Raw genomic sequence first — 26428 nt, forward strand, 5'->3', positions numbered from 1 at the left:
GACAAAAGATAATTACTTGGAGGAGCAAAACTGCAGGTTCCCACGACACTTAAAATTAATGAGCTGTTGAGGACAAAACATACCTCGTCTCACGCACCATCATCTTCACCTAACAAGCGCCCCCCCATCCACCTCCCAGTGACACGTGAGTTGGCTTTTTGGCTGTGTTTGCCATTTGGGTGGACGGCTGCTGTAAACAGCAAGGCGGTTACAGAACGGGGATTCCTTTGAGAACTCTCCCTTTGTTTGCAAATCAAAGTTAATTTGATTCCATTTTTAATTTTTGTATTTTTGAAAACCTTCCCCTTTCCCGATGATCTGATCAAAATAGTCTTTAGTGGAAACTTGTGCTGCAGTTCACAGAGCAGCTGCTTCGGTTTATTACGTGAAGGGCGCGTGCCTCCCTCTTGCCTCTCCTCTCTGTGATCAGGGTTCCCTTTCCCCACAGTGTTTTCCTAGGGAGTCATTTTTGGTGTTTGTGGTGTCAGAGCTCCTACAGGGCATTAGAACAGAAGCAGAGTTGTGCGTTCTGTTTCAGGTACAGATAATGACAGTGAAGGCTCTGTCCTCCCGCCCCCGGATCTCAGAAAGATGTTGCTGGCTAACCACAGTGCCAACTTTTAACTAAGCTCCTTGAAGTCTCTTTCTAGCAACTGGCCTCGCCCCCATGGTTCACCTGGAAAAGAAAAGAGTGACAAACCGTGAGCACTGGTGCCCTGATGCCCATGTGGCATTGACCCGGTCGTGGTGTGGTGATCCTTACAAGCTAACGCTTGCCCACTGCTGCCGCAAAGATCCTTTCTAGACTAATATCTTCTCACTGAATCCTCCAAGTGACCCTATGAGATAAGTAGTTAACTGGGAAACTAAGGCTTGGACAGGAAACCAGTCCAAGGTCAGATAGTTAGCAAATGATTTATCTGGATTCAACTTTAAGTAGCTTCATTTTAGAGCCTGAGCTTTTTGGGGGCTTTGTAGGTCTAGGCATAAGTACAGGGGCCCTCAAACCCTCTAGTAAACCACGGTGTAGCTAATAACCACGGAAAAGGTGATCCAGCCTACTGGTTTCAGGCTTGTTGGTCTCAAGACCCATTTCTGCTCTTAAAAAACTATTGAGGGACCCCAGGAGGCTTTTATTTTGTGGATTGTATTTATTGATATTTACCATATTAAAATTAAAGACTGAGGTAATTTAGAAATATTTACTTATTTAAAAATAACACAAACCCCCATTACATGTTAACACAAAGAACATTGTCATGTAAAGGGACAATATTCCAAACCCCAACAGTTACAGGAGAGGAGGGTTGCATGATTTTCCATTTTTGCAGATGTCCTTGAAGTCTGGCCTAGGAGATGATGGCTAGATTCTTAGGTCTGCTTCTGCATTCGGTCATATACGAAGAAAATCAGTCTCGGACAAAGAGGTGGTTGGAAGAGGGAGGAGCCTTTGTGAAAATTTTATTCTTTGATTTCACACCCAGACTCAACCAGTGGTAGTTTCTTCAGGGTCAGTTGTTACCATCATCTGAACCCACATCGGTGAGCTTCTCCTGCTCTGTTACATTAACATCCATTGGTTTGCCTTCTCCCTCGAATGGCTCTCTGACCCACACACAATTTTGTAATGTCTTGTATTGATTGTTTGAAAATAATGGTTCACTGGGTTATCCACCCCTACCAGTCATCGGCACCTTCCGTTACGCTGTTTCAAAGAATCTTCCCTCTGCACTGAACTCATTGGGAAAGTCTTTAAGTGTTGAGAGGCCGTCGAACTCATGGTGGCAGATACACGTTTTCCAGAATTGTAATTTTTGCCTGAAATCGTGAATTCTGTCGTTGGCAGCAAACATTGTTACTTTTTCCTTGACAGCCTCACTTTATTCATTTTTGAGAAAATGGCTGACAAATAACTGCATCGGTTGTTCTTTCAAGTAAAAATAGCATTCCGTGAAAAAGCAGCTAGCTTACAACTTGATCTCACAAGTGCTTTTCCCTAGGAATAGTCGTCATACTGGTATTCAGGAGAAATGCCTTATGTGTGGTTCCTTTTTTTTTTTAAAGTAAATTTATTTTATTTATTTATTTATTTATTTTGGCTGCATTGGGTCTTTGTTGCTGCACTCGGGCTTTCTCTAGTTGCGGTGAGCTGGGGCTACTCTTCGTTGCGGTGCACGGGCTTCTCGTTGTGGTGGCTTCTCTTGCTGTGGAGCACAGGCTCTAGGCACGCGGGCTTCAGTAGTTGTGGTGCGTGGGCTCAGTAGTTGTGGCTCACGGGCTTAGGTGCTCCGCGGCATGTGGGATCTTCCCAGACCAGGGCTCGAACCCGTGTCCCCTGCATCAGCAGGCAGATTCTTAACCACTGTGCCACCAGGGAAGTCCTGTGGTTCCGTTTTTGTCACACAAAGTATGTGTATTCCAGGGTTGAGATTTAATACTGTTAACAATTTCTATTGCTTTATCACTTTCCAAAGTGAAGCTGTCGTTTTCTTTCTAACTGCTAGTGAATGGTGATGAAGATTACCAATATTTGTTCATTTAGTTTGGTGCCACTGCATTGATTTGTGTTGAATTTTGCTACCTGTTGACGTTTTCTTTTGGTTTTGTTCTGTTTTTAGTTTTATGGAGATGTAATTCACATATCATAAAATTTACCCACAGTGTACAATTTTGTACTTTTTAGTATATTCACAGAGTTGTGTAATGATGATCACAGTCAACTTTAGAACATCTTCATCGCCTTCACCCTGAAAAATCTGTACCCATTAGGAGTCATTCCCATTTTCCTGAACCCTCCCCAGCCCCTGGCAACCACTAACATACTTTCTGTCTCTTATGTATTGGTCTAGTCATTTCATAGGAATGGAATCCTATAATAGGTGACCTTCTGTCCTTAGCTTCTTTCATGTCCCATAATGTCTGCAAGATTCGTCCATGCTGGAGCACGTATCTGTTCCTGATTGCTTTTCATGGATAGATGACACCCCATTTTGTTTAGCTAAATGCCAGTGCATGAACCTTTGGATTTTTTCCCCAGTTATTAACTATAGTTAATATTTCTGCTCTGAACGTTCATATACATGTTTTTATGTGGACATATTTTTCATGTCTCTTGTGCTCATACCTGGGAGTGGAGTTGCTGGGTTATATGGTGACTCTGTTTCACATTTTGAGGAACTTCCAGATGGTTTTCTAGAGTGGCTGCACCATTTTACATTTCCACCTGCAGTGTTTGAAGGTTCCACTCTGCATTCTCACCCACACTTGCCTTTATGCATCTTTGTGAACGTAGCCGTCCTAGGGGATGTGAAGTGGTATTTCATGGTCATGTTGGTTTGCATTACCCTGATGGCTGATCCACCTTTAGCCATTACCATCACTGAAATGTTAACACAGTAAAAAAGGTAAATACTCTTAGGATAATTAAGAAAGTACTTTTGACCTAGGGGATCCCCTGAAAGGGTCTGTGGGTCCCCCATGGGTCAGGTCGCTCGTTAAGCTGGTAGAACAACGAGGGCTGTGGTTTCAGCATCATATTTTTCCTTGCTTGGCCAGGACGTTGGCACTGCCTGTGTTTTCCCATGAAATGGGTATTGGGAGGCAGTGGTAGGCCGCCGGGTCGAGTAGGAGGTTATGGTGAGTCGGCTTAGGCCTGCCCTTGGGCTGTATTGAAGCCCATTCTTCTACTGCATCTGCGGGGAGGGTGGGAGGCCAGAAGAAGAGCTCTGGCCACAATCTGCATGTAATAACCTGAGACGGTCCCTTTAAAGAGGCAGCAGCAGTAAGGTCTCCCCAGTGCCGAGTGCCTGCCGAACCCAGACAGGGCACTGCACACTCTCCACGTAGGAGTGTGTGGTTCTCAGCCTTAGAGAGAAAACTGAGGATTTACACAGCTTGCCCAGGTGCAGGCAGTAGGGCTGGGAATTGAGGCACTCATACAAGCTTGTGAAAGGGAACCAACCCCCAGAATAAATTTTTTTTGTAACCAAACAAAGAAGTAAGTAATTCTAGTATTAGCACACTGCTCATCTTGGTGGCAGTAGCAAAGGTCAGGAAAGTATGGAGTATTTAAGATTAAAAATAAAAAGATGAAACTTCCTGTGCTTTGTTTCAATAAAGGAGCTATGTTCACTGCCTGAGAAAATTGGTGAACGGTCAAGAATTGCCTAGATTCATGTTCCTTGGCTTGATTTTTAATCACGTTGAAGTATGACTTCTTATGGATGTTGCTTCTAATTTGTCTGGAAGGCGAGTGCAGATAGCGCCAGCTTGGGTATGATGAATGGATTCTGACAACGTGTAGTTAGTTACACTTAGAATAAATGCCAACCATTTGAAGCGCTCCGTTTTTCTGTAACAAAGTAACCAGCAGAGCCTTGCACAACACGGGATCATATACCGTATTTTGCTGTGGCGTGGTCTTTACGTCCGTATTGAACATCTATTTAGAGTGTGTCATCACTGGGGCTGCGAGCAGCTTTAGAGATCAGGGCTCACAGCCCATCCAGATATGGAAAACGTGAATCTGTGCGTTACACCACATACGGTGTAATAACAGGTGCACTAAAGAAGCAAATCTAAGCGATCGAGTCAGAAACAATTAGGGGGAAACTTAGAGGAATGTCATACCATCTGAAAATATGTTCGGATATTTTTTCTTCTTCTTGCGGGGTGCTGCTGGCTGCGTGTAAGAAAGTCCCCACCTCTGACCAGCTTCATGGGAGAACTTTCGAAGCTAAGAAACTTAAAAAGTGGGTTAGCGGATTTAGCAACATAACAGATGGAAAAGCAAAAAAGAGGAAAATATTTGCAATCTACAAGGCATAAATGTAATTTAAAGGCCACTTAGACAAATGGGGGGACAAAGAAAGCATTGATGGCACTGGGGAGGGCGTCCTTGGAAGACATACGTTATTGTCTGATGGACCAGTGGGAGAGGGGGTTTGCCTTCTGAGTCTTTAAGCTTCAGGAAGAGGTTTCAACTCAAAGGAGGCGGAAGTTTTTCTTTACAGCTGCCTGGTCCTGTGGTGACTTCTGCCTGGCATTCTGCAAGGCCTGGTTGTGGGGTGGGTAACCTTGGAGTGGAGGTACCCAGTGGGTGGGTGGGCACAGTGACCTTTTAAGGCTCCTTCTGTCAGGAAATACTCCAGGAGCCTTTTTTTTTTTTTTTGCAGTACGCAGGCCTCTCACTGCTGTGGCCTCTCCCGTTACGGAGAACAGGCTCCGGACGCGCAGGCTCAGCGGCCACGGCTCACAGGCGCAGCCACTCCACAGCATGTGGGATACTCCCGGACCGGGGCATGAGCCCGTGTCCCCTGCATCGGCAGGCAGACTCTCAACCACTGCGCCACCGGGGAAGCCCCAGGAGCCTTTTTAAAATGACAGCCGCAAGGGCTCACTGGCTTCCCTGGCTGTTCCGCGTGGAGCTCGTGGGGCCGGGCAGCCAAGCATGGGGCATCCTTCCTCCTTCCCTGGAGAAATAGGCCACCTGCCCAGGGGGTTTGGGATGCGGGTGTGGGGGGACCTACGGGAACCAGAGAAGCAGATGTGAAGGGCCTGTAGATGCCGTGGAGGAGTGCCGGGCCCACCAGGTCTTTCCTGGAGTGCGAGTCCCGGCTGTGAACCGAGGAGAAACCTCAGGGCAGCAACGTGATGAAGTTTACTGTAAGGACCCTGAGCATCGCTGTTCTCTTCTCAACTCCCTGAAGCGGGTTCGGGGGTGTGCAGCAGGCACACAGGGAACCAGCACTGAGCGCAACCTGGGGACCAGGAGGGTGGGCCTGGGAGGCAGCAGGGCCTGGGCTCGGCACTCGCCTTCCATTGGCGTCCTCTGTAAAATGGGCGTGAGGACAAGGTCCAGTCCCTTTGGGTTCAGAGGCTGTGACTTCCTCGCCTGACCGTGGCCCCTGGGCTGTCGGCAAACACTTAATACTTGTATGTGTGTTGTGACTCCTGGGGTAGAAACGGGTCCGGCTCAGAGCGCCTGTGCCTCTCTGTCCCTCTTCTCTGGTCACTGAGGGCTCAGGTGAAGCAGCTGTGTCCTGACCCATATCCGTCGGCAGATCTGCAGCCTTAAATGCATTACTTTAAACTGAAGAATATGTTCTTTTTTAGGATCCCCTGTATCTTTATACATGAGGTGGTCCTGTTCGTGGAATGTGACTGTTGGTTTCTTTTTTTTTTTTCCTATTAATTAATTTATTTTTGTCTGCGTTGTGTCTTCGTTGCTGCGCGCGGGCTTTCTCTAGTTGCGGCGAGTGGAGGCTACTCTTCATTGCGGTGCACGGGCTTCTCATTGCGGTGGCTTCTCTTGTTGCGGAGCATGGGCTCTAGGTGCATGGGCTTCAGTAGTTGTGGCGCGTGGGCTCATTAGTTGCTGTGCACGGGCTCAGTAGTTGTGGTTCGCAGGCTCTAGAGCGCAGGCTCAGTAGTTGTGGCACACGGGCTTAGTTGCTCCGCAGCATGTGGGATCTTCCCGGACCAGGGCTCAAACCCGTGTCCCCTGCATTGGCAGGTGGATTCTTAACCACTGCACCACCAGGGAAGTCCCTGTAGGGATTTTTTTTTTTTTTTTTTTTTTTGGTAGGGATTTTTTAAAATGGATTTTTCAGTGGTTTCAACCAAAGCAGATAGTTCCTAGGATGTGTTTATAACAAAAAGTTATAAAAAAGTTATATTTTTTGGTCTCTCTGTGTTTAGGATTATTCCTGTCCTTCGTGGTGGTTGTTTTGACTTGAGGTTGGGTCTTGAGAGCGTGTGAGATGTGATGTTTGTCCAGAATGTTTTCCTTTTCTTTCTCTTTTTGTCTTTGGGGGATTTAGGGTACCTGGCAGCAGGCAGCATCCTCTGTAGTGACTTTGTTCTTTCTCTCTCCTTACTTTCCAGTTTTCAATGGTTCCAGCAGGTCATCACGGGAGAAGGAACCTGTTCAGAAACACAAAAGCAAAGAGGCCACTCCGGCGAAGGAGAAGCACAGTGATCCCCGGGCCGACGGCCGGAGGGAGCAGGCTTCCACGAGCCACCCCCCAGCGGCCCCCTCCGCGGGCTCCTCTGCCAGGGGGCTCCCCGCTCACCACCACCCCCCTCTGCATCGGTCGGCTCAGGACTTACGGAAACAGGTAAAGCCCAGCCCTGCCGCCAGGGGATCATGGTCTGGCCCGGAGGGTGCCGGCCTTCCTGCCAGATGCCACCGCCGCGTTTCATCAAGTTAACTGAAGGGGGAATGTGAGTAGTAGCCTTGAGAGATCCATCTTTCCGGAGCTCAGAAGGCAGGAAGGGATGCTCAGAAGTGAGGGGGTGACCTGGGCACAGAGGTGCCAGTGCACATGCCTCTCCTACCATGAGGGTGGATTAGGCGGGGCCGTTGGTGGGTTTGCATCCCTCCCTGGAGGGCGCTGCCAGCACCCAGTGCCACCAGCAGTGGACCCTCGCTTGCTGGGATGCCCTAGAAGGGTAGGGAGGGAACACTCCTTCGTTACCCCTCCCCTGCCCCAGCGCCCCGGGCACCAGGTGAGGCAAGGAGTCCTCAGGTGAGGCCGGGAGCCACAAGTTACCTTGGAACAGGCCTGCACATGGCCTGGAGTGTCCCCTGTGCTTCTTGACGGACACGTTGGTGGCTCGGACACGTTGGTGGCTCGCGGCAGGACTTCTGATAGGCCTCCAGGCGGTGATGAGACAGGTGCAGCCGCGGGGGACACTTACTCCGTCCTGCGCCCTCAGGGTTAGCGGAGGCTGCACACGCTCTGCGCCACCCCCACCCCCACCCCCGCCAAACGCCCCGACTTCGGGGTCACATCCAGAATGCAGATCCTTTGTGGGTGCCTCTCCCTGCCCTTGGACAGAGTTCTCAGCACCTGGGAGGGGGTGTGGAGCTCGGTGAGGCTCTCACCCGGGTCCAGTGGCGTTTCGTTACGTGCTCTGCTCCTGTTCTCACTCCATCTGAGAGTGGGTAAGCCATGGGGATCAGAGATGCGCTCTCCACACTGGGAATTCTGTCACATACAGTTAAAACTTTCCTTAGAATAGACTGAGGACTCTAATCTGGAAAGATTGATTGATTCTGGGCGAGGCGCGAGTGGCCTAGAGATTCCCTGATGCGCACCATTGTGGAGAGAACTAATAGATAGATAGATGGTCATTGTGGTGTGAAGGTTGGAATTCCTTCTGTTGAATTGCTCTTTCTCCATGGTCTTTCTCATTCTTGATGATGTTGGGGACCATTGTCTCTGAATATGTAGCTGTATGCATGCACATCCATAGGATTGTGTGTATGCACACGTAGTATTAGTCTTAACCTTTAGCTTTCAAATATCACTCAGTCCTCCAGCTGGAGTGGACGAGGCAAGAATCCTCCTGTTTAATGTTTCTACGGTCCTCAGGTTGCCACTTAGTGCTTCTGAAGTGTCATCTTGAGATTAAACAGGTGGTTTTTGCATATTTTAAACGTTGCCCACTGTTCCTGAAACACAAACCTCACGGTTTTCCTCACAAGAGCACCTGAGCGTGATTGTGGAATTGGCCGCCCCTGAGCTGGGTACCCGGTTTTCAGGACATAAAGTACAGGAGGCAGCATTCCTTTGGTGTCTTGAGTCCCCATTCCATTTCCAAAGCTGTTGGCCGGACAGGCCTTTGTGCAGAACTTTCCTCCAGATCTTTGCTTATGAAAGAGAACAATTCAGAAGGGGGTCTAGAGAGGGAGGGGATCCATCTGTGGAGCAGGAATCTCAGTGAGGAATGAATGTGTGACTTTATTCACATAGAACCATAATCTCTCTCTCTCTCTCTTTTACACGTGAGGCTGGATTGAGTAAACCCCTATCTCAGTCGGTCCAAGCTCATCCTCAGCCCCCAGCGCTTGCCCCTCAGTTCAGGATTTCCCTTTGTAACTGAACAAGAGGAGTTCTCGCAGTTAGAGGTGAGAGTTGAGGGGAGTAGAGGTACCCCTTCCCTGGGATGGGCCCATCCCCTTGACCCACAGCAGGCTCACGCGGCCCCTTTTACACGCAGTGAAGAAGATGGAGGGGAGACCTGGGTGGCAGGGCAGACTGTCATCTGAGTGACTGTAGGAGCCTGGCTGGCTTTCTGGGTTCAGGTCTTGCAGGTGGGGTGTAACCATCCCCATCCCACCCCCTCCTGCCTGCCCTCCCTCCCCTGTCTAATCCAGCCGGGTGGGATGACCCAGGACTCCCAGGTCTAGTTGGGCTCTGACCACGACCTTCACCCGAGACTTAAGCTGTAATAGTTAACCTTCCTGAGCCTTATTGTTCATTTGGAGCCAATGATGCCAACCCTTCTCCCAGGGACATTGTGAGAAATGAAAGGATAATTTTGATACCATCAAATCCCATTAGTTAAGTACTCTAAGAAAAAAGACCAATAGAAGCCCATTGTAGATTCCTTTGTAATGGCCTGATGCAAGTGATTAGAATCTGACCTTTCATCTTTTCAACTGCATAAAAGATGGGAGGCCCAGAGAATACTCGGATCTGTAATGTCAGATATGATTAATTTTTTTCTGTCGGCCTGAAAGAAAAGATCAGTGATTGTACGAAGTACAGCTGCCAGGGTGGAGGGATGCCCTATGTAGGGGTGCTGCTGAGAAGTGACCATGCCCTGCTGGCCCCAGTGCACCGAGAGCTCACTCTTCTTGCTGGGACCTTGCCTCTCACGGTGCTGGGTGGGGTGCTCAGCTTCATAAAAGCCCCGGCCTTTGAGACTCAGAGCATGAGAACTCAGTGTGAGGGGCCTCCCTAATCCTCCAGCTTTTATTCTCCCAAAGGCTCCAGGTGTGCCAGGTGACACCCACACATGGGTAGCAGCCCTGCAACTGCCCTGGGTGATGATTTGGATGTGTGGTAGGTGTCGAGTGCTTCCTTAGAACAGTACATACGTAATGTGCAGTAAAAATAACAAATTGAGGATGGAGAAACAACCATTCTTACACCTAGAGAGGGTGTGGAGATGTTTTCCAAGCGTGTCGTGAAGAGGCTTTTGCAGACAACTGTGTGTGGTTGGTAAGCCAGGATGTGGAAGACGTGGGTGGTGAGGCTGCCCCCGGCTGGCACACCTCCTATTCTCATCTGTTGCGCTGAGGCTGAGCCGTAACGTGAGGGAGAAAACCACCAGCTTGTGTGGCAGGGCAGACACACCCGGCGGAGGGTCTGCTGGGCTGTGGCACCTTTGAGGAGAGGTTTTCACACTCAAATGTATGGCAGCTGGAAAAAGTCTTGGTCTAGTCGGATGGAGAGAGGAGGCCGAGCTGTTCAGACCGAAGAGTGAGGCGTATTCTTTAACCTTCTGGAAAATGAAAAATGGGCATCCAGAGAGAAATGGAGAGACTCGCCTCAGCTAGAAGAATGTGGAAGGTCTGACCGTGCTCTTCATCAGGTCTTGCGGGGAGTTTGAACTGCGCCTCTGTCACGTGGTGCTTGTGACTGGGTCAGGTGGCCTGCAGAGGGGAGGGGGCAGGTGCTTTGGGAAGGTTCGGGGCTCCGACCAGGACCAGGTGTTCCTTTCGGAGAGCAGGGCTGCGTCAGCCGTGTGCCTCTGCTCACTAACTTCCAGGTGCCCGCCACACCAGCAGGCCTGCCTTCCCTGTCCGTAACTCGCTGCCTGTCCAGTGGACTCTGTTCATTTAGGCTCTTTTGCTATTTAATTTGAATTTTAAAGTCCAAATACACTGTCCCCAACCAATAGTGTTTCTCTTGGGCACCTTTGCTGCTGCTCTGAGAGGATGGGCAGAGCCACTCGACTCAATGACTCCCTCTAGTGGGAAATGGGAGTTTGGTAGTTGACTTTCTGGTTGAACTGAGGACCGCTTCATGTCTGTGCGACAGGGGTAACCTGAGCTACAGGTGCCGGGTGGGCGGTGGTGGGTCAAGACACCCCACTTCCTGCAGAGCTGGGTGACAGCTTTGGGGTGCAACGTCAGAAGCCCACACCTGAGCTGAGAAGGAACACCTTGAAGAGACGTTAAGTTATTCAGCTGAAGGGCCTTTATTGCCCCCCAGAGGGCTCTGCCTCCTGCCTCCCGCCTCCCGCCTCCCGCCTCCTGCGTGTTGATTCTCCAGTGAATTACAGTGACCCCTCTCCCCGTGTCAGCACTTCCTCCAGATGTGTAGAGTTGAGAGCAGGCCCGTGTGGTGGGCTGGCCAGGTGACCTGGGCGCGTGTTGAGGTGAAACAGTGTTGGGCTCTATTCCATGGTGGAATAGAGCGGTGGCTGGGGAGACGCCCAGTGTGAAGGTGAGACAGTGCCTCGGTCCATAGCTGTGTCTCCTTGGTACCAATTACTCATTGGACCCTGGAGGCAAGCACAGGCCAATGACTAGGCGTCTGTGTTTATAGAAATAGGTAAATAAGAAGACGATCTTTTTGCCATTGAAGATGGTGAAATAGTTATGCAGAATTCCACCATGTGAAAATTTGGAATTTCCTGTACGACAGTGAGGCAGGAGATCAGGTGGCCCCGAGAAGCCGGACTGGATTGACTCGGGGCCCTGCGCCGTTCCTCCAGGTAGAATCTGGGAGAGTGGAAGCCTGGCTTCCCGGCCTCCTGCAGGTGCACAGCCGTGTCGGGGGAGCGCAGAGCTGTCGGGGACTTGCACACACTGAGCCCCTTTCTCCATCCTCACCGGTTAGGTCAGAATCTGGATGGGGGAGGGCTTTAGACTGGAATCAGCATTATTTTCAAGCTCCCCAGGGGTTCTCTGGGCTCCCGGGTTTGGGAGGCACTGAACCTAAACCTCAGCAAGACATGACGGCTGGCGGTGGGCTCTGCCGGCAGGAGCTGGTTGGTGGTGTCCACTGTGCAGTGGTTGCCGTTTCTGCTGGCGATCCTTATCTTCAAGAAGGGATTAACGGTGCCCTGCGTCTGCTTATGTGTAAGTTGGGTGAGAGTCGGAGCAGCCCCCACAGAATGAGGGCTTCGAGGGGTGTCTTCTCTGAAGATGCAGATCCCTGAGCATCTTGCTGATGGAAAACTCTTTCTGTGAGCCTCTGCAGGGTTTTACTGTTTCCTTTAGTTTTTCTAAATGGTTTGTTTTGTTTTTAGTCAATGGATATTTGCATTCCTCACTGTACATCCTATTCCAAATTAGTGGTACTTATCATGGAAATTTTGTCTTTGCCCCTGCCCCTGGTTTTATAAATTTGTTTTTAATTTATTGTTGCCAAGCTGCTAGTTCTGTTCTGGTTTTGTTTTAAAATTTCCTGTTACGTATTCTAGACCACCTGCTCATTCTGAGTCCTGCTTCATTCTCAAGTGGCCGGCAGGGTGCATCCAGGCCGTAGTTCCTGGGCCTTCTCTTTGGCCTCTCCCTCCCCAGTGGGGTCTGGGACCTCACTGAGCCCAGAAGTCGAGGCTGGCTCCCCAGAAACCTGGTTACCAAACGCCCCGGGTTTGGCTCATGGAACACAATCTCACACCAAGAATTCATGGCTTTCATTGGACCGCGTGTAATTGGCGAGTGAAGAAACACAGGTCCGGGGGCTTCTCTCCTTTCTCTGTTTTCATAACCTTCTGTTAGTAGTCTGCTGCCGTGGCTCCCAGAGTAGGTCCTTGGGTGAGGCTCAGCATCACCTGAACCTCATTAGAAATGCAGATTCTCGGGCTGCATCCCAGACCTACTGGATGGGAGACTCTGGGGATGGGGCCCAGCGACCTGGGCTGGGCCTGGGCCTAGTGCAGAGGTCGTTGAGACTCGGGCCCCCCTCCAGGACCTGGTCCCGGGGTGGGTGCGTCGGGCGTGGACAGGACAGGCCTGAACGCTTTAGGTGCCACGTGGCTTCCCCAGCTGGGGAGCCCAGGTCCTCCTCTTGGTCACCTTCTTCTCTGGGCCCATTGGTGAGAAAAGGCAGCTGTTGTTTCTGCTCTGTTTCCTGGTGAGCGTGTATAATGTTTAGTCTGCCTTTTGGGGAGGTGGTGTTGCTCAGGTAACCCTGGCATCCCTGGTTGCATGTGAAAACTCGATGCCCAGGATGGTAAATGACATGTCAGAGGCCACTGAGAGGCAGAGCTGTGACGTGGTGTCTGCACCGGAGCAGCGCAGCATCAGCTCCTGCGCTGGGCCCGTTGTCATCCTTTGGAAATCAGTGCTTTTCTGGTGTCCACCCTTGTCACTCGCTGGCTTCTTTTTATACATGAGGGTGACCTTTGTGTGTCACAAGATTACTGTGGTGTCCAAGCTGTAAGATGGCTGTGAAGAGAGGCTGATTGGTCACCAAATTCCCGTAGGACCGAATGTGGACGCTTGTAGGGGCGGGAAATGGGAGCCGTCTGTGCAGAAGGGGTCGAGCCTGTTTTGCTTCATCAGAGAGGCGAGGTGCATCCAGTGAGGTGCCCTGGGGCCCGTCTCACGGTGACTGATTGGCTGACGCCCACGGCTGACGGCTACACCTCTGGGCGTGGCGCGGGACCAGCACCTGAGCCACGTGAGCGCTCTTATTCCTTTGTTTCCATGGCATTTTTGTTTTGTTTTTTACTCACTGAGCATGGATTGTAAAATTCTGCGGGCAGATCACGCTGCTGTGGGAGCACAGGAAGAACTGCAGCCACGTCTTTTCTTGGCACAGGCGTGTGTCTGTGTGTCTGCCCCCTTACCAGCAAGACCTTGCTGTCGGGTGTTGTTATTAACTTGTGGCAGGTGATTGGCAGGCACGTGGAGGGTCCTCACTGGGAAACATCTAGTTTCAAACGGCAAACGTGCATCTTACAGCACACCCAGGAGACCCCCTGGGCAGCACCCAGGTTGGCTGAGTGTTTTTGCGCGGAAGGATGGGCCCCTAGTCCTGCGGAGATCCTGAGACCGAGTATCTCAGAGCTGGCTTCGGGGCTGTGTGTTTTGCCTGCCTTGCCTCCCAGAAGCGGGCGCCGGCTGCTGAGTCCGGGCGTGGGGCGGTCCCTGCTGACAGGTGCTAACTCCCCTTCTCCCCCTCTGCTCCTCCCAGGTTTCTAAGGTCGGCGGAGTCACTCGAATGTCATCTCTGGGTACCAGTGCAGCCAGTGCCAAAAAGATGCGCGAAGTCAGACCTTCACCGTCCAAAACTGTGAAGTACACTGCAACGGTGACGAAGGGGACTGTCACATACACCAAAGCCAAGAGGGAACTGGTCAAGGAAACCAAACCTAATCACCACAAGCCCAGTTCAGCTGTCAACCACACAATCTCAGGGAAAACTGAAAGTAGCAATGCAAAAACCCGAAAACAGGTGCTATCCCTCGGGGGGGCGTCCAAGTCCACCGGGCACACCGTCAATGGCCTCAAGGTCAGTGGCAGGTTGAACCCAAAGTCATGCACTAAGGAGGGCGGGGGGCGGCAGCTGAGGGAGGGTCTGCGGAACTCCAAGCGGAGGCTGGAAGAGGCGCCCCCGGGCGACAAGCCGCAGTCGCCCCCCAAGAAGATGAAGGGGGAGGCGGGTGCTGCGGAGGGTCCCGGCAGGAAGGCGGCCCCGGCCCCCGCGGAGAAGGTGCCGCCTGGCGGCCACGGGAAGAAGGAGGTGCCCGAGCGGAGCCTGGAGAGGAACCGGCCGAAGCGGGTGTCGGCCGGCAAGGGCCCGCCGGGCAGACAAGCACACGGCAAGCCGGACGGCGCCCCCTGTGAAAATCGTTCTACCTCGCAATCGGAGCCCCTGCCCCGGCCGCACGAGGCGACGGCCAAGGCCGAGAAGGGGGCCGGCAGGGCCGGGTGGGCGGCCATGGACGAGATCCCCGTCTTGCGGCCGTCGGCCAAGGAGTTCCACGACCCGCTCGTCTACATCGAGTCGGTGCGCCCTCAGGTGGAGAAGTACGGCATGTGCAGGGTGATCCCGCCCCCGGACTGGCGGCCCGAGTGCAAGCTCAACGACGAGATGCGCTTCGTCACGCAGATCCAGCACATCCACAAGCTGGGTCGGCGCTGGGGCCCCAACGTGCAGCGGCTGGCCTGCATCAAGAAGCACCTCAGATCTCAGGGCATCACCATGGACGAGCTCCCACTCATAGGTAAGGCCCCCCGCCCCATCCCATGGTGTCTGCCCCAGCTTAAGCTTCTCCAGGCCCTTCTTGGCCCGGGAGGAGTCTGAGGCCCCCCTTTCTGCAGGTGCGGGGTGCTCAGGACAGGAGGAGGGCTGGTCCTGTGACCCCCGCTCTCACACTCGGCAACCCCTGCTGCCCTGAGCTGCGGGCCGCCTTGCTGAGGCCAGAGTAGTGTCCGGCGAGAGGGGCAGGAACGCTGCCCCCATGCATTTGTCTGCTGGGGGCTGCCTTACCTGAGTTCTGCAGGCTGGGAGGCTTGACCTACAGGAAGTTATTTCACAGTCTGGAGGCTGGAAATCTGAAAGCAAGGTGTTGGCCGGGTTGGTTTCTCCTGAGGCCTCTCCCCTTGGCTCGTGGACGGCCGCCTTCTCCTGTGTCCTCACGTGGTCTTTGGTGTGTGTGCACGTTCTTGAGGTCCCTTCCTCTTGCTATGAGAACACCAGTCATATTGGGTTAGGACCCATCATGGTGACCTCATTTTACTTTAATTACCCCTTTAAAGACCCTGTCTCTAAATACGGTCACACTCTGCAGCCCCGAGGTTAGGACTTCAACATATGACTCTTTGTGGGTGGGGTACATTTCAGCCCATTTATCTCTGTCTGCTTATCTGTCCTTGCATCTCAGTTTTTCTGGTGATGACTGGGCCCTCGTGGAGCCCACAGGTCCGGGAACACTTCTGAGAGCAGGCACAGCTCTGGCTGTCACTGAAGCAGAGCTCTCCTTGGTGACTGCTTTTGTGAACATACACCCAGCTATTGTGAAGACACTTGGCCCCCAGGCAGAGCCCACGGATGGCTCTTGGAAAACGCATTTCCCTCTTCCTCTCCCCTTATTGAGCCTCCAGGATTAACGCACTCTGTCAGGGATGAGCGGTTCTGTGGAGTGGGGTTCCTTTTGGGTCTGCCAGGTGAGTCACGTGCTTCCCTTCTGGCTCTAGACCCTCGACAGGAACAGGGCATGTCCTTCCTCCAGTTGGAGAGGACAACTTTTTAAAGGCAGGGAGCAGAGGAGATATTATCGGTCATTTAGGTGTCAAGAGTTGGCAGTAGGATAGGGTTCCTTGTGAGATGGAGGTTTCGTTATTGCTCTCAGCAGGTGAGAATCACTTAAATTGAAAGAATTCTTGGTTTGTGGTCCACTGTCGGGATGTGGTCGAAGGTGACACAGGGCTGTGGGAACAGGCTGAGGAGGTGCCAGCCTCTCGGGAGCTTGGCGTTGGCTGCGAGGGTGACCAAGAGCCTCACCAAGTCGGGGCTGCAGTGGGACGTCTCGGGTCCCCCAGCCTGCCCGGGGGAGGGGGGGACGGCAGGTCTTCTGGGGACAGGTGGTGTGCTCAGGTGACGTCATGAGGGCAGAGAGCGATCTTCCGTTCAGAGTGGGTTTCCTTAACCTTGACTCCCGTGGCACCAGAAGCCGCGAGGACCTGACACTGTGGTGTGTGTGTTCACACCCGTTGCTGTTACCCCAGCTGTAAAGTGTCGTCAGCTTCCAGAAGAGGAGCTGAGCTGGACCGTTACCCGCAGAGGCCTCGGGCTGTGGCTCTGAGCTCAGTCTCCTTGCAGTGTGAGAGACTTGGGAGTTTTGTGTGTGTGTGTGTGTGGTACGCGGGCCTCTCACTGTTGTGGCCTCTCCTGTTGCGGAGCACAGGCTCCGGATGCGCAGGCTTAGCAGCCGTGGCTCACGGGCCCAGCTGCTCCGTGGCATGTGGGATCTTCCTGGACCGGGGCACGAACCCGTGTCCCCTGCATCAGCAGGCGGACTGCCAACCACTGCACCACCAGGGAAGCCCGAGACTTGGTAGTTTTGAAGGAATTTCCCAGAATCCACAGAGCAGCTGCTCCTTCTCTGGGAAGGCGGCACTTTGTCACGTAGCATCCTCGTGGTCCTGAGAACGGGTTGATGATAGCAGGTGAGGAGTGAAATAATGGATTTGCACGTACTGGGTCAGTTTTCTCCGTGCTGTTGAATAACAGTGATTGCCTCCCTTCTGGTCAGCCTGTGGTCTGAGCCCCTTGGGGTAACTCCCATCCCTCTTCATCTCGGCAAGTCCGGGTGGTGTGCGGGCAGCCCCAGGAGATGCCCCAATTGAGAGCAGGGCCTGGAGTGCATCTTGGAATCTTGGGCTTTAGGCCCCTCCCGGCCAGGGTTGGGGCAAGTTTCCTCCTCGACGTGGCCCCCACTGCACTGACCACAACCAGCGCCAGCGTCCCACCAGCACAGTAGATGGACTCGGGCTGCCGCTCGCCCTTCCCTGGCTGAGGCAGCCCTGAGTTGCCCGGCCGCCAGCGTGCACGTGCTGCTCTCAGGAGTCCCGCTGCTCTTCCGTTCATTTGTCATACATAAACGTATCCCCATCCTTTAAAGAGCTAAATGTTCTCAATGTTTACTTTGCTCACCTACCGTTTTGTGGAGTATTTACCTCCTAACAGCCAGTGGATGGTTATTCTGGAAGATTTTCTTCCCCGTTTATTAGCCAAAGGGAGGTTGATTTTCCAGGTCCCACTGAGAGAGTCACTTGGCGGGCATTCAGACACATCTGAGTTTTGACATGCTTTGTACAGTGTGATCAAGGGGCGTAGTGAAAACGAGCCCATACACCTGGGATAAGCAGCCCTCTGTGTGAGTGGTGATGGGAGGAGCTGAGGGACAGACCACCGCCTGCCCCGAGGTGGGTGCTGCCTGCTGCCCGGAAATCCTGGGGGAGGGGGTTGAAAATAAGTTACTGTGTGTGTGTGCGTGTGCGTGTGCGTGTGCTCTGGGGGTGTGGGGGGGTTGGGAGTGACAACACGTGCTGCGTGTGTACACTTTCCGACATCGCAGCTGTTCCGGGTGACGCTGGCTCGTGGGTATGGCTGGGTGGGGCTGTCTACCCAAGCCTTGCCAGCCCCAGCCGGGATGCCCTGTTCCATCACCCTGCCTCCTGGGGTGTGAGACGTGTGCACCCTGCCCCTGCTCCAGGGGACGCTGGACTCGTCCTCCTCGCGGATCTGCTCTGCCGTCTCTCCTTCCATTCAGCCCTCTGCCTAAGTGTCCTCTCCTCGGGGCTCCCTGCCCTGACCACCCTCCTAAGACGGCCGCCTCTCAGCCTGTCCTGCTCTGTTTATCGTCCTAGTGCCCAAGATGGTCTAAACCCCGTCTCCCTGTAGACTACATTGTTCTGTTTGCTGCTCTGACCCCAGGGCCTGGCGGCATCTCTGGCACGGGGCACCCATGGACTCTTGGGTGATGGAGGATGGTCTTGTTGATGGGCCTTTTCACTGACTGTCCCTGTGTTTTCCTCCCTCACTGTCCCAGGAGGCTGTGAGCTCGACCTGGCCTGCTTTTTCCGGCTGATTAACGAGATGGGCGGCATGCAGCAAGTGACTGACCTCAAAAAATGGAACAAACTAGCAGACATGCTGCGCATCCCCAAAACCGCCCAGGACCGGCTGGCCAAGCTGCAGGAGGCCTACTGCCAGTACCTGCTCTCCTATGACTCCCTGTCCCCCGAGGAGCACCGGCGCCTGGAGAAGGAGGTGCTGATGGAGAAGGAGAGCCTGGAGAGGCGCAAGGGGCCCCTGGAGGGCCACACGGAGCAGGACTACAACCGCTTCCACCCACTGCCCCGCTTCGAGCCCAAGAACGGGCTCATTAACGGCGTGGCCCACAGGAACGGCTTCCGCAGCAAGCTGAAGGAGGTGGGCCCCGCGCAGCTCAAGACGGGGCGGCGGCGACTCTTTGCTCAGGAAAAGGAGGTGGTGAAGGAGGAGGACGACAGAGGCATCCTCAGCGACTTCCACAAGTGCATATACAAGGTAGGGCCCCCGGGCGGGGCCTGGGCGTGGGGCCTCGGGAGCACATGCGGGCCCGGGGTCCGCTGCATCAGGCTCCCGAGACCCGGCAGTCGGCTCTGGCTCCGTTTCTCACAGAGAGGCGCCTGCAGTCTGCAGGGGGCTGGGTGTCCGGTCGAGGTTACTGGGCGCCCAGCCAGGGGAGTCGCTTGCCCGCGTGGCCTTGGGCTTCCTGTCCATTAAATGGGTTTGTGTGCGCACATGTGTGCCCATGTGCCAGGGGTGCAGCCTGGGAGCCACACCCCCTCATCCTGGAGTGGCTGCCCGTCGGGGCCAGGCCCTCTGTAGCTCCTGACGGACACGCCCCCACTGCCACCCAGCCTGCCCAGCTCGGCTCTGCCGGCTCCTTTCTGTCCGCCATCACGGGTCTCCCGGGGAGGCTCCCTGCTTCTGCCGCATCCCGTAACCGCCCAGCCATTCCGAGGAGGCGCCCTCTGGGGAGCGCGGTGGCGTCCTGGCTCTGTGTCTGCAGGGCGGTGGGGACCCGGGCTGGGAGGGGGCACAGACTGGGCACTGCCCCTGCACCGCTCCGGCAGCGATCTGCTCCGTAGGCTCCGGGGTGGGGTGGGCCCCGTGGAGGCCTTGGTGGTCACGCTCCCGCCGCACGAGCCTGGTCTGGAGACGCGTCGGGCACCTGCGGTTCTGCCCTGAGTTTGGCCTCTTCCCTTTGAGTCCCCGCTCCGAGGTCCCACCTCTGGCCACCCTCTGCCTCGCTTCTCATTCTCTCCTAGGCTTGAGTCCTGCCCTCCTTTCTGGAGAGAGATGCCTGCTTGCCTAGAGCTTTTCCTGTCACCGGACCCAGCCAGGGTCGGGTCTCCGCAGCTGTGGCCGCGGTCTGGTGGCCGTGACAGAGCTCCATGGCACCTCTGTGCGCAGAGGGGCCGGGAGCTCGAGGCTGCAGGTTCTGAGCCCCCTCAGCATCTGGGGGCAGTGGCTGTGCTGTGCTGGGTGTCATCGCCTTCATGACAGGCACCTTGCTTCAGTTGACACAAAATCAGGTTCCTTGTAGCAGCTGGAATTTTATTGTGTAACGAACGGCACGTCAGGAGAGGTTTGGACTTGCGCAGCAGTCTTTTAGTTAGAACGCTACTTACAGAGCTAAAGAGTAAAGGCAAAGGGCAGGGTCTGCAAGCGGAGTGCTTTGACTGTCCTTCCAAAGGCAAGAAGGGCCTGCCCCCTTCCTAGACCTGCAGCTCTGTTCACGGGGATGCTCCAGCATCGCCTCATTAGGGAGACCCTCCCTGAGCACCTGCCTTGCGGCCCTGCCCCTCTGCTTCGGCTCCTCGCACTTAGTGCCACCTCCCAGCTGTTCTGTGTGAGTCAGAGTTCCCCAGGCCGCCACGAGGCCAGGGACGTTGTCTGTTTTGAGCACTGCTCTATCTTCAGCCCTTAGAACCAGGCGTGTACACAGTAGGTGCTCAGTAAGTACTTCCACAGTCGGGGTGAGCATGCCTGGTGAGGGATGAGTGGAGGGCTTGCCTTTAGGACAAAGCGTATCCGCCATGTGTCACCCCAGTGAGCTTGCCCTTGCTAACATTCCCAGGAAGGGGTGGCGTGCAGGGGTGGGGAGGGGACGTTAGATAATCTGAAGGGCCTGTGTGCTGTCCCAGGGAGGCGTGGGGGACGGGGAGTGGCTCCGTGGCAGAGAAGGGCCGGATCCTCCTGTCCCCTGCACATCTACGAGGCCAGGCTGCTCATCTGGCCGGTTCTCACGTGAGGACCCTCAGGGTGGGTGTAGGCGTCGCCCAAGTTTCTTTCCCGGGGTCCCCGGTCCCGAGGTGCAGCCAGTGTCTGACTTGATGCTGTTGGTTTCCCCCCCGGCCACAGACTTTCTCCTGCCCTTGCCACGTTGCACCCGTTGCTCCAGGGAGTGAAAGCAGCTTTTCAGCAGGGCACCCTGCAGCGCACCCAGGGCTCCCGTGGGACCCCGTTCTGCTGGCTGGGGGTGGGGTCTGGCCCGGCGCTGGATGGCCAGGGGTCCTCCGACTCCTTTGTTGGCACCGAGGGTCTTTCTCAGGGAGTTTTTCCGCCGCCTCTGCTCGTGTCAACTCAAGACGTGGCCCAGCCCCCGGTCACAGGGATGCGTCACACAGGGGCCTGTGACGAGGTGGCCTGCTTTGGGGTCCTGGCTCTTCTTTGTTTCTTACGCTTGACTCTTGTTTTTGTTTTCTTTTCAGGGGAGGTCTGTTTCTTTAACGACTTTTTACCGAACAGCAAGAAATATCATGAACATGTGCTTCAGCAAGGAGCCCGCACCAGCTGAAATCGAGGTGCGTGAGCTGGGCGGTCCCGGCCCCCCACTCCGCTCGGAGCCAGGGATGGAGCCCCTGGGCCTTCTGGGGGCGGGCGGGCGGAGGGGTCGTGAACGCTCAGCCCGTCGTCTGGGTGCTGGGGGCAGCCAGAAGTTTCAACTCGTACCGACCCCAACTTGTGCAGGGTCAGCAAAGGTGTAGTGGAGAGAGCGAGCCTCCCCGGCTTTGCCCTGACTCCCCTGGAGCCGAGGCTTCGGCCCGGGGAGAGCCCCAGCCGGGCCCCGCCCAGCTGACCGCCTCTCAGCCCTTCTCACCCTGTCCTCCGGGTGCGTGTTATGCAAGAGAATGTTTGGAATCCCTTGAAACCCCAGTTGTGCTCTTTGCTCTCTCCTGTTTTTCATTTAACGGGGTTGGCAGGTTGCCATTTCTGTGCTTCTGAGTTGCGTGAGGTTGGAGAGGTGCAAGTGCGTCCTGCGCCCAGGCCGGCGAGCGGCAGTTCGGCGTGAGGCGTGGCCCAGGGCGCCCGGATGCTGACGTAGGTGGGCCTGTGCAGGGAGAGGCCCGACTTCTCTCGCTGGTTCAGGGCGGTTGCTGGCGGAGCATGCGGTGATGCGGACTGCAGCCTGGCTTTTGGTGAACAGCTGGTCTCAGAGCACATCTTTTTCTTCGAAGATATGTGCTTCTTCCTCTCGGTAAAACCGTGCTGACCACCAGGGCGCCCGGGCCCTGATGTTTTTTGTTTTTTTTTTTTTGCGGTACGCAGACCTCTCACTGTTGTGGCCTCTCGCGTTGCGGAGCACAGGCTCCAGATGCGCAGGCTCAGCGGCCATGGCTCACGGGCCCAGCCGCTCTGCGGCACGTGGGATCCTCCCGGACTGGGGCACGAACCCGTGTCCCCTGCATCGGCAGGCAGACTCTCAACCACTGCGCCACCAGGGAAGCCCCCGGGCCCTGATTTGATTGGGTTTCCCGGGAGTGGGCCTTTCAGGACAGTCTGGGTCACCAGGACGCCTGGTCCCCTGCATCTGTGCCGCGTGGGACCCCGCCTCTGATGGTAGCCGTCAGAAGCCCAGGAGGTCCCGCCCTGGTGCTCAGGCCTTGGTTTCCCAGGTTGGTGAATTCCGTGTTCGAGTTTGGCATCACCGTCATTGCTTTTAGGCCCCGGGTCTGTACCCTGGGTGGTATCTGTGAACACCACCCAGTGGCCTGACCTTTGGCCCTGCCAAATCCACGTTCCATCTACCGCGACGCCAGCGGTGCCCTGATTCTGCGACACGTGGCCGTCACAGTTGCTTCCCGAGTGCCTGTGCCATTTGTGGGAGAAACGTCAGCGGGAAGGAACGCGACTCTGGGGCTGAACACCAGAGGTGGAAACAGAGGCCTTTGCTTTACAAGCGCAGGTCCCTGTCGGGCGTCCCCACAGGGTAGGCTTGTCACTGTCCATCGCTTCCTACTCAGGAATTAATTCTCTCTGGAAGCCCAGGTTTCGCTTTAACAGTTGTATAATATCGAAACACAAAGGGAAGATATGCTAAACTCTACCCTTTAAGTCTGGCTGACTTCTAGATCCTGCAGAGAGCCTGGGCCCTCTCCTCGGCCGGTGTCACCAGCCTGAGTGGCCCCCCCACCCCGTAGCAGACGGCCCCCTTCCTCCCCTGCCTCTTTATTCACCCAGCAGAGGTTGGTGTGGGTCTAGGTGGGACTGGCCTGAACCCGTCCCCTCAGACAGAGTGCTGCTCCGTCATGCGCTGCCTGCTAGGACGGCTGTTTGAGGAACCCAGGCATTTAATGCTGTCGGCCTCCTCCTTGACGCGGGGCATCTGGCCGCCCCCAGGCTGGTTTTGTTGCAGGAGCCGCACGGCGGGGTGATGGCTGACACCGGGGGCTCGTGGGTGAGGCTTCCTCCTTTAAGTGGGGTTCCAGGAAGCAGGGGTGGGTGATGCTGTACTTCTGGAATGATGAGTGGAGACACAGTGAGGGGGGAAACTGAACCTCTCTCACCTGTTAGCAAAGCACATCTCGACCCCCTCTTGCCCTGCAGTCATTTAGGTCATGCCCATCCCTCCCCCATCTGTTTCGGTGGCTTGGATCACAGCCTGGGGGTCCGACCCTCACGTGCAGCCCACTCATTGGGGGTGTGCAGCGTGTGTCTGCTGAGACGCCTGCCTGGGGCTGTGGTCATTATACCTACGGATGGTGGCCGGACGTCTTCAGCCCCTTTGCTGTTATCGCTTTCTCCCTCCCTTTCGTATAAATGATTTTTTTTTGTGGTACGCGGGCCTCTCACTGTTGCGGCCTCTCCCGTTGCGGAGCACAGGCTCCGGACGTGCAGGCTCAGCGGCCGTGGCTCACGGGCCCAGCCGCTCCGCGGCATGTGGGATCTTCCCGGACCGGGGCACGAACCCGTGTCCCCTGCATCGGCAGGCAGACTCTCAACCACTGCGCCACCAGGGAAGCCCCTCGTATAAATGATTTTTAATTGTGGTAAAACATGTGTAACGTTTACCACCTTAGCCATTTTTAAGTGCAGTTCGGTGGCCCTGAAGTCCATTCACGTTGTTTTGTGAGCGTCACCACCATCCATTTCGAGAACTTTTCCATCTTCCCAAACTAAAAGTCGGTTCCTGTTAAACACTGAGCCGCCGTCCTCCCTGTGTGCAGCCCGTGACACCGCTGCTCTTCTTTCTCTCCGACTTTGACTGTCCTGAGCACCTCACAGGAGTGGAATCACGGTATTTGTCCGAGACTGGCTGATGCCACTTCGCGTGAAGTCCTCAAGGTGTATCCGTGTTGTCGCGTGTCCGAGTTGCCCTCCTTTCTGAGGCTGAGTCGTGTTCCGTGGACGTTGTGCCTTGTGTTTATCCAGTCGTCCACTATGGACGTGGCCGCCGTGACCATGGGCGTGCGGTCGTCTGTCTGCAGCCCCATCCCCCTGCTCCCTAGTGGCTGTTGCTCTAGGCGAAGATGGTCCCTTCGTCTCGCATCGTTGAGTTGAGCTGGGCCCTGCGGCCACGGGTAGCGAGATGGTGCTGACAGCCCTCCCTCTCCCCGCAGCAAGAGTACTGGAGGCTCGTGGAGGAGAAGGACTGCCATGTGGCCGTGCACTGCGGCAAGGTGGACACCAACACCCACGGCAGCGGCTTCCCGGTGGGAAAATCAGAACCGTTTTCAAGGTAACGTCGGACGCTCCTGCCCGTGTCCTGGGGACTGGACAGTGCCCCTCCACGTCCGTCAGTGACGCTCCTGTGCTTTCCTCTGCAGACACGGATGGAACCTCACCGTCCTCCCTAATAACACAGGCTCCATCCTGCGTCACCTTGGTGCTGTGCCTGGTAAGCCTGCCTTGGGTGGCTGTGGGCCCAGCTCGCCCCTTTAAGAGCTGGAGGGGAGGGGACTGCGGCGCACGGCGCGTGGAGAGAACTGGGATTGTTAGAGAAGAGAGAGGGGTCAGCATCATGGCTGAAGTCAGTAAAAATGCAGAAAGGTAAACCAAGTCGCAGATCTAGAAGCTGGGCAGATGCGTAATGGCCAGCTTTCCACCTTGGCCAATTTCAGAGCTAATGTTCTCTGTGGGGCTACTGCCTCACAGCCGGGAGGGAAACCAGTTGTCCTGGGTGTTGTGGGAAGAAGGGGCCCCTGGAGGAGGTGACCAGCGTGGGTGACCCCACGCTGGCGGGGAGGGGTTACCCCGAACAAAGGGACCCCGCTTCCTGGCTGGTGGCCAGTCGACAACAGTCGTGGTCGTGTTCCTTGGGCATCTTGCCTCCTGCCTAAAGTCACTAGTTAAGATGTTCTTCCACGACTGTTTTGTGTCACGTGATCTTGGTTTCTGTGTAAGAAGCAGGAAAGAACAAGTGCCTTCTAATCAGTGGGTTTTGTCTGATTTTGAATCCCATTTCTTTCTCTGGTTTGGGGAGAAGATGCAATTTCTCTTGCTGTCCCCCTGAGACATTGGTCTTCATCCTGCCCTGTCCCCTGTGTTCTAGGAGTGACAATTCCCTGGCTAAATATTGGCATGGTCTTTTCTACCTCATGCTGGTCTCGAGACCAAAACCACCTTCCCTACATTGACTACTTACACACTGGTGCTGACTGCATTTGGTGAGTACACCGGCCCCAGGCCTCCTGATGCCACCTTGCACTCACTGATGGCTGACAGCCTTGGAGGGCTTATTTTGCGAGTTTGTCCCGTGTTCCGTGTCATGTCAGCCTGGGGAGCTGTGTTAGAAGTCGAGCTGGTGGAGAATACTTTAATTTGCTCAGGTGGTGCTCAAGCACAGACGAGCATCTGTTCTCAGTTGCTGCTAATACGGGGCGGGGGGGGTTCTCCTGTGAGGTTTTCCCCTGGTGGTGGTGGATTTCCAGGAGTTCGTTTCATAGCAGGGTCAGAAACAGAGTACAGCAGAAAGCTGGCCGGGAGCGGTGCCCAGTCCACCGACTGCGGAGAAGAGAGTAGGTCTTACTGGAAGTGGAGTTCTGCCGTGGGAGATTTCACGAGTTTGTCTGTTTCCCAGGAAGCCTTCTGCCCGGTTCCCAGGCGTGATCCTTAACTGTAAGGCTCACCAGCCCTGATCCGAGCTGGCTCTTCAGCTCCTTTGTTTACGACGGCAGATGGGAAATCACTGCAAATAATCAGATGTCTAGTCGTCTCACGGGCTACCGGCACCGCATCCATCCCACACTAACTGTGTTTATTGTCCTAATGGGGTGATTAGCATCGTTTATTAAGACAAACAAAGTCTTAGAACTAATGTTCTCCCTCCAAGGAGCCAGTGTCGGCAGCAGCCTGGCCATCACGACTCGCCCTGCCTTCCGGCTGTGTCAGGGCCAGTGGCGGGCGGTGTAGAGGCGGGCAGGCCCTGGGGGTGATTTTCTGCGGTGGGGCTGGGGTCTCGGGCAGAGCTGAGGGTGGACAGCCGGACGGTCCTGCGCAGGGCGGCTGGCCGCGGGGACGCTGTGGGTGTGCGTGCTCTCCTCCAGGAGCCACTGAGCCCTGAGCGCCGTTCCCCACGGAGACGCTGCCGGGCAGCGCCGGCCAGTCTGCGTTGAGAGTCACAGGGTCCCACGCAGGCCTGTGACGGGCCCCACCGGACCCTGGTTCCTCATCGGAAAGTGGAGTGACGTGGCCCGCGCCCCGCACGGTGATGGGGTGAAAGTTCGTGGCCCCAGTGGTCGTTGTTCTGCTTGGCCCGTTGAGTGAGAGGCAGGGAAACCCTAGGTTCTGTGGGCTGTGTGAAAACTAATCCCTGGAACCTCACTGATGGGGGGTAGAGAGGCGGCCGGATAGGATCAGAGAACTTCATGGTGTGTGGTTTTTCTTAAAACATGTGA

At 55.0% G+C, this 26428-nt stretch overlaps 1 protein-coding gene across 9 annotated transcripts in view; it reads left to right on the forward strand.

The window, feature by feature from the left end:
• JARID2 (jumonji and AT-rich interaction domain containing 2) overlaps positions 1 to 26428 on the forward strand; it is a 243175-nt gene that overhangs the window by 205123 nt on the left and 11624 nt on the right. For 8 of the 9 annotated variants that reach the window (XM_027128412.1, XM_027128411.1, XM_027128413.1 and 5 more), the window contains 7 exons: positions 6886 to 7118; positions 13947 to 14979; positions 18310 to 18809; positions 21023 to 21115; positions 24152 to 24270; positions 24359 to 24429; positions 25084 to 25198. In XM_027128412.1, the coding sequence (XP_026984213.1) occupies positions 6886 to 7118; positions 13947 to 14979; positions 18310 to 18809; positions 21023 to 21115; positions 24152 to 24270; positions 24359 to 24429; positions 25084 to 25198 (2164 nt within the window). Of the gene's footprint in view, positions 1 to 6885; positions 7119 to 12090; positions 13431 to 13946; positions 14980 to 18309; positions 18810 to 21022; positions 21116 to 24151; positions 24271 to 24358; positions 24430 to 25083; positions 25199 to 26428 lie in introns of those variants that run through there. The other variant, XM_027128416.1, reaches the window with a different exon arrangement.

Source organism: Aethalodelphis obliquidens, unplaced genomic scaffold, assembly GCF_003676395.1.
Source record: "Aethalodelphis obliquidens isolate GAN/ISIS:26980383/991018 unplaced genomic scaffold, ASM367639v1 scaffold34, whole genome shotgun sequence".
Lineage (NCBI taxonomy): Eukaryota > Metazoa > Chordata > Mammalia > Artiodactyla > Delphinidae > Aethalodelphis > Aethalodelphis obliquidens.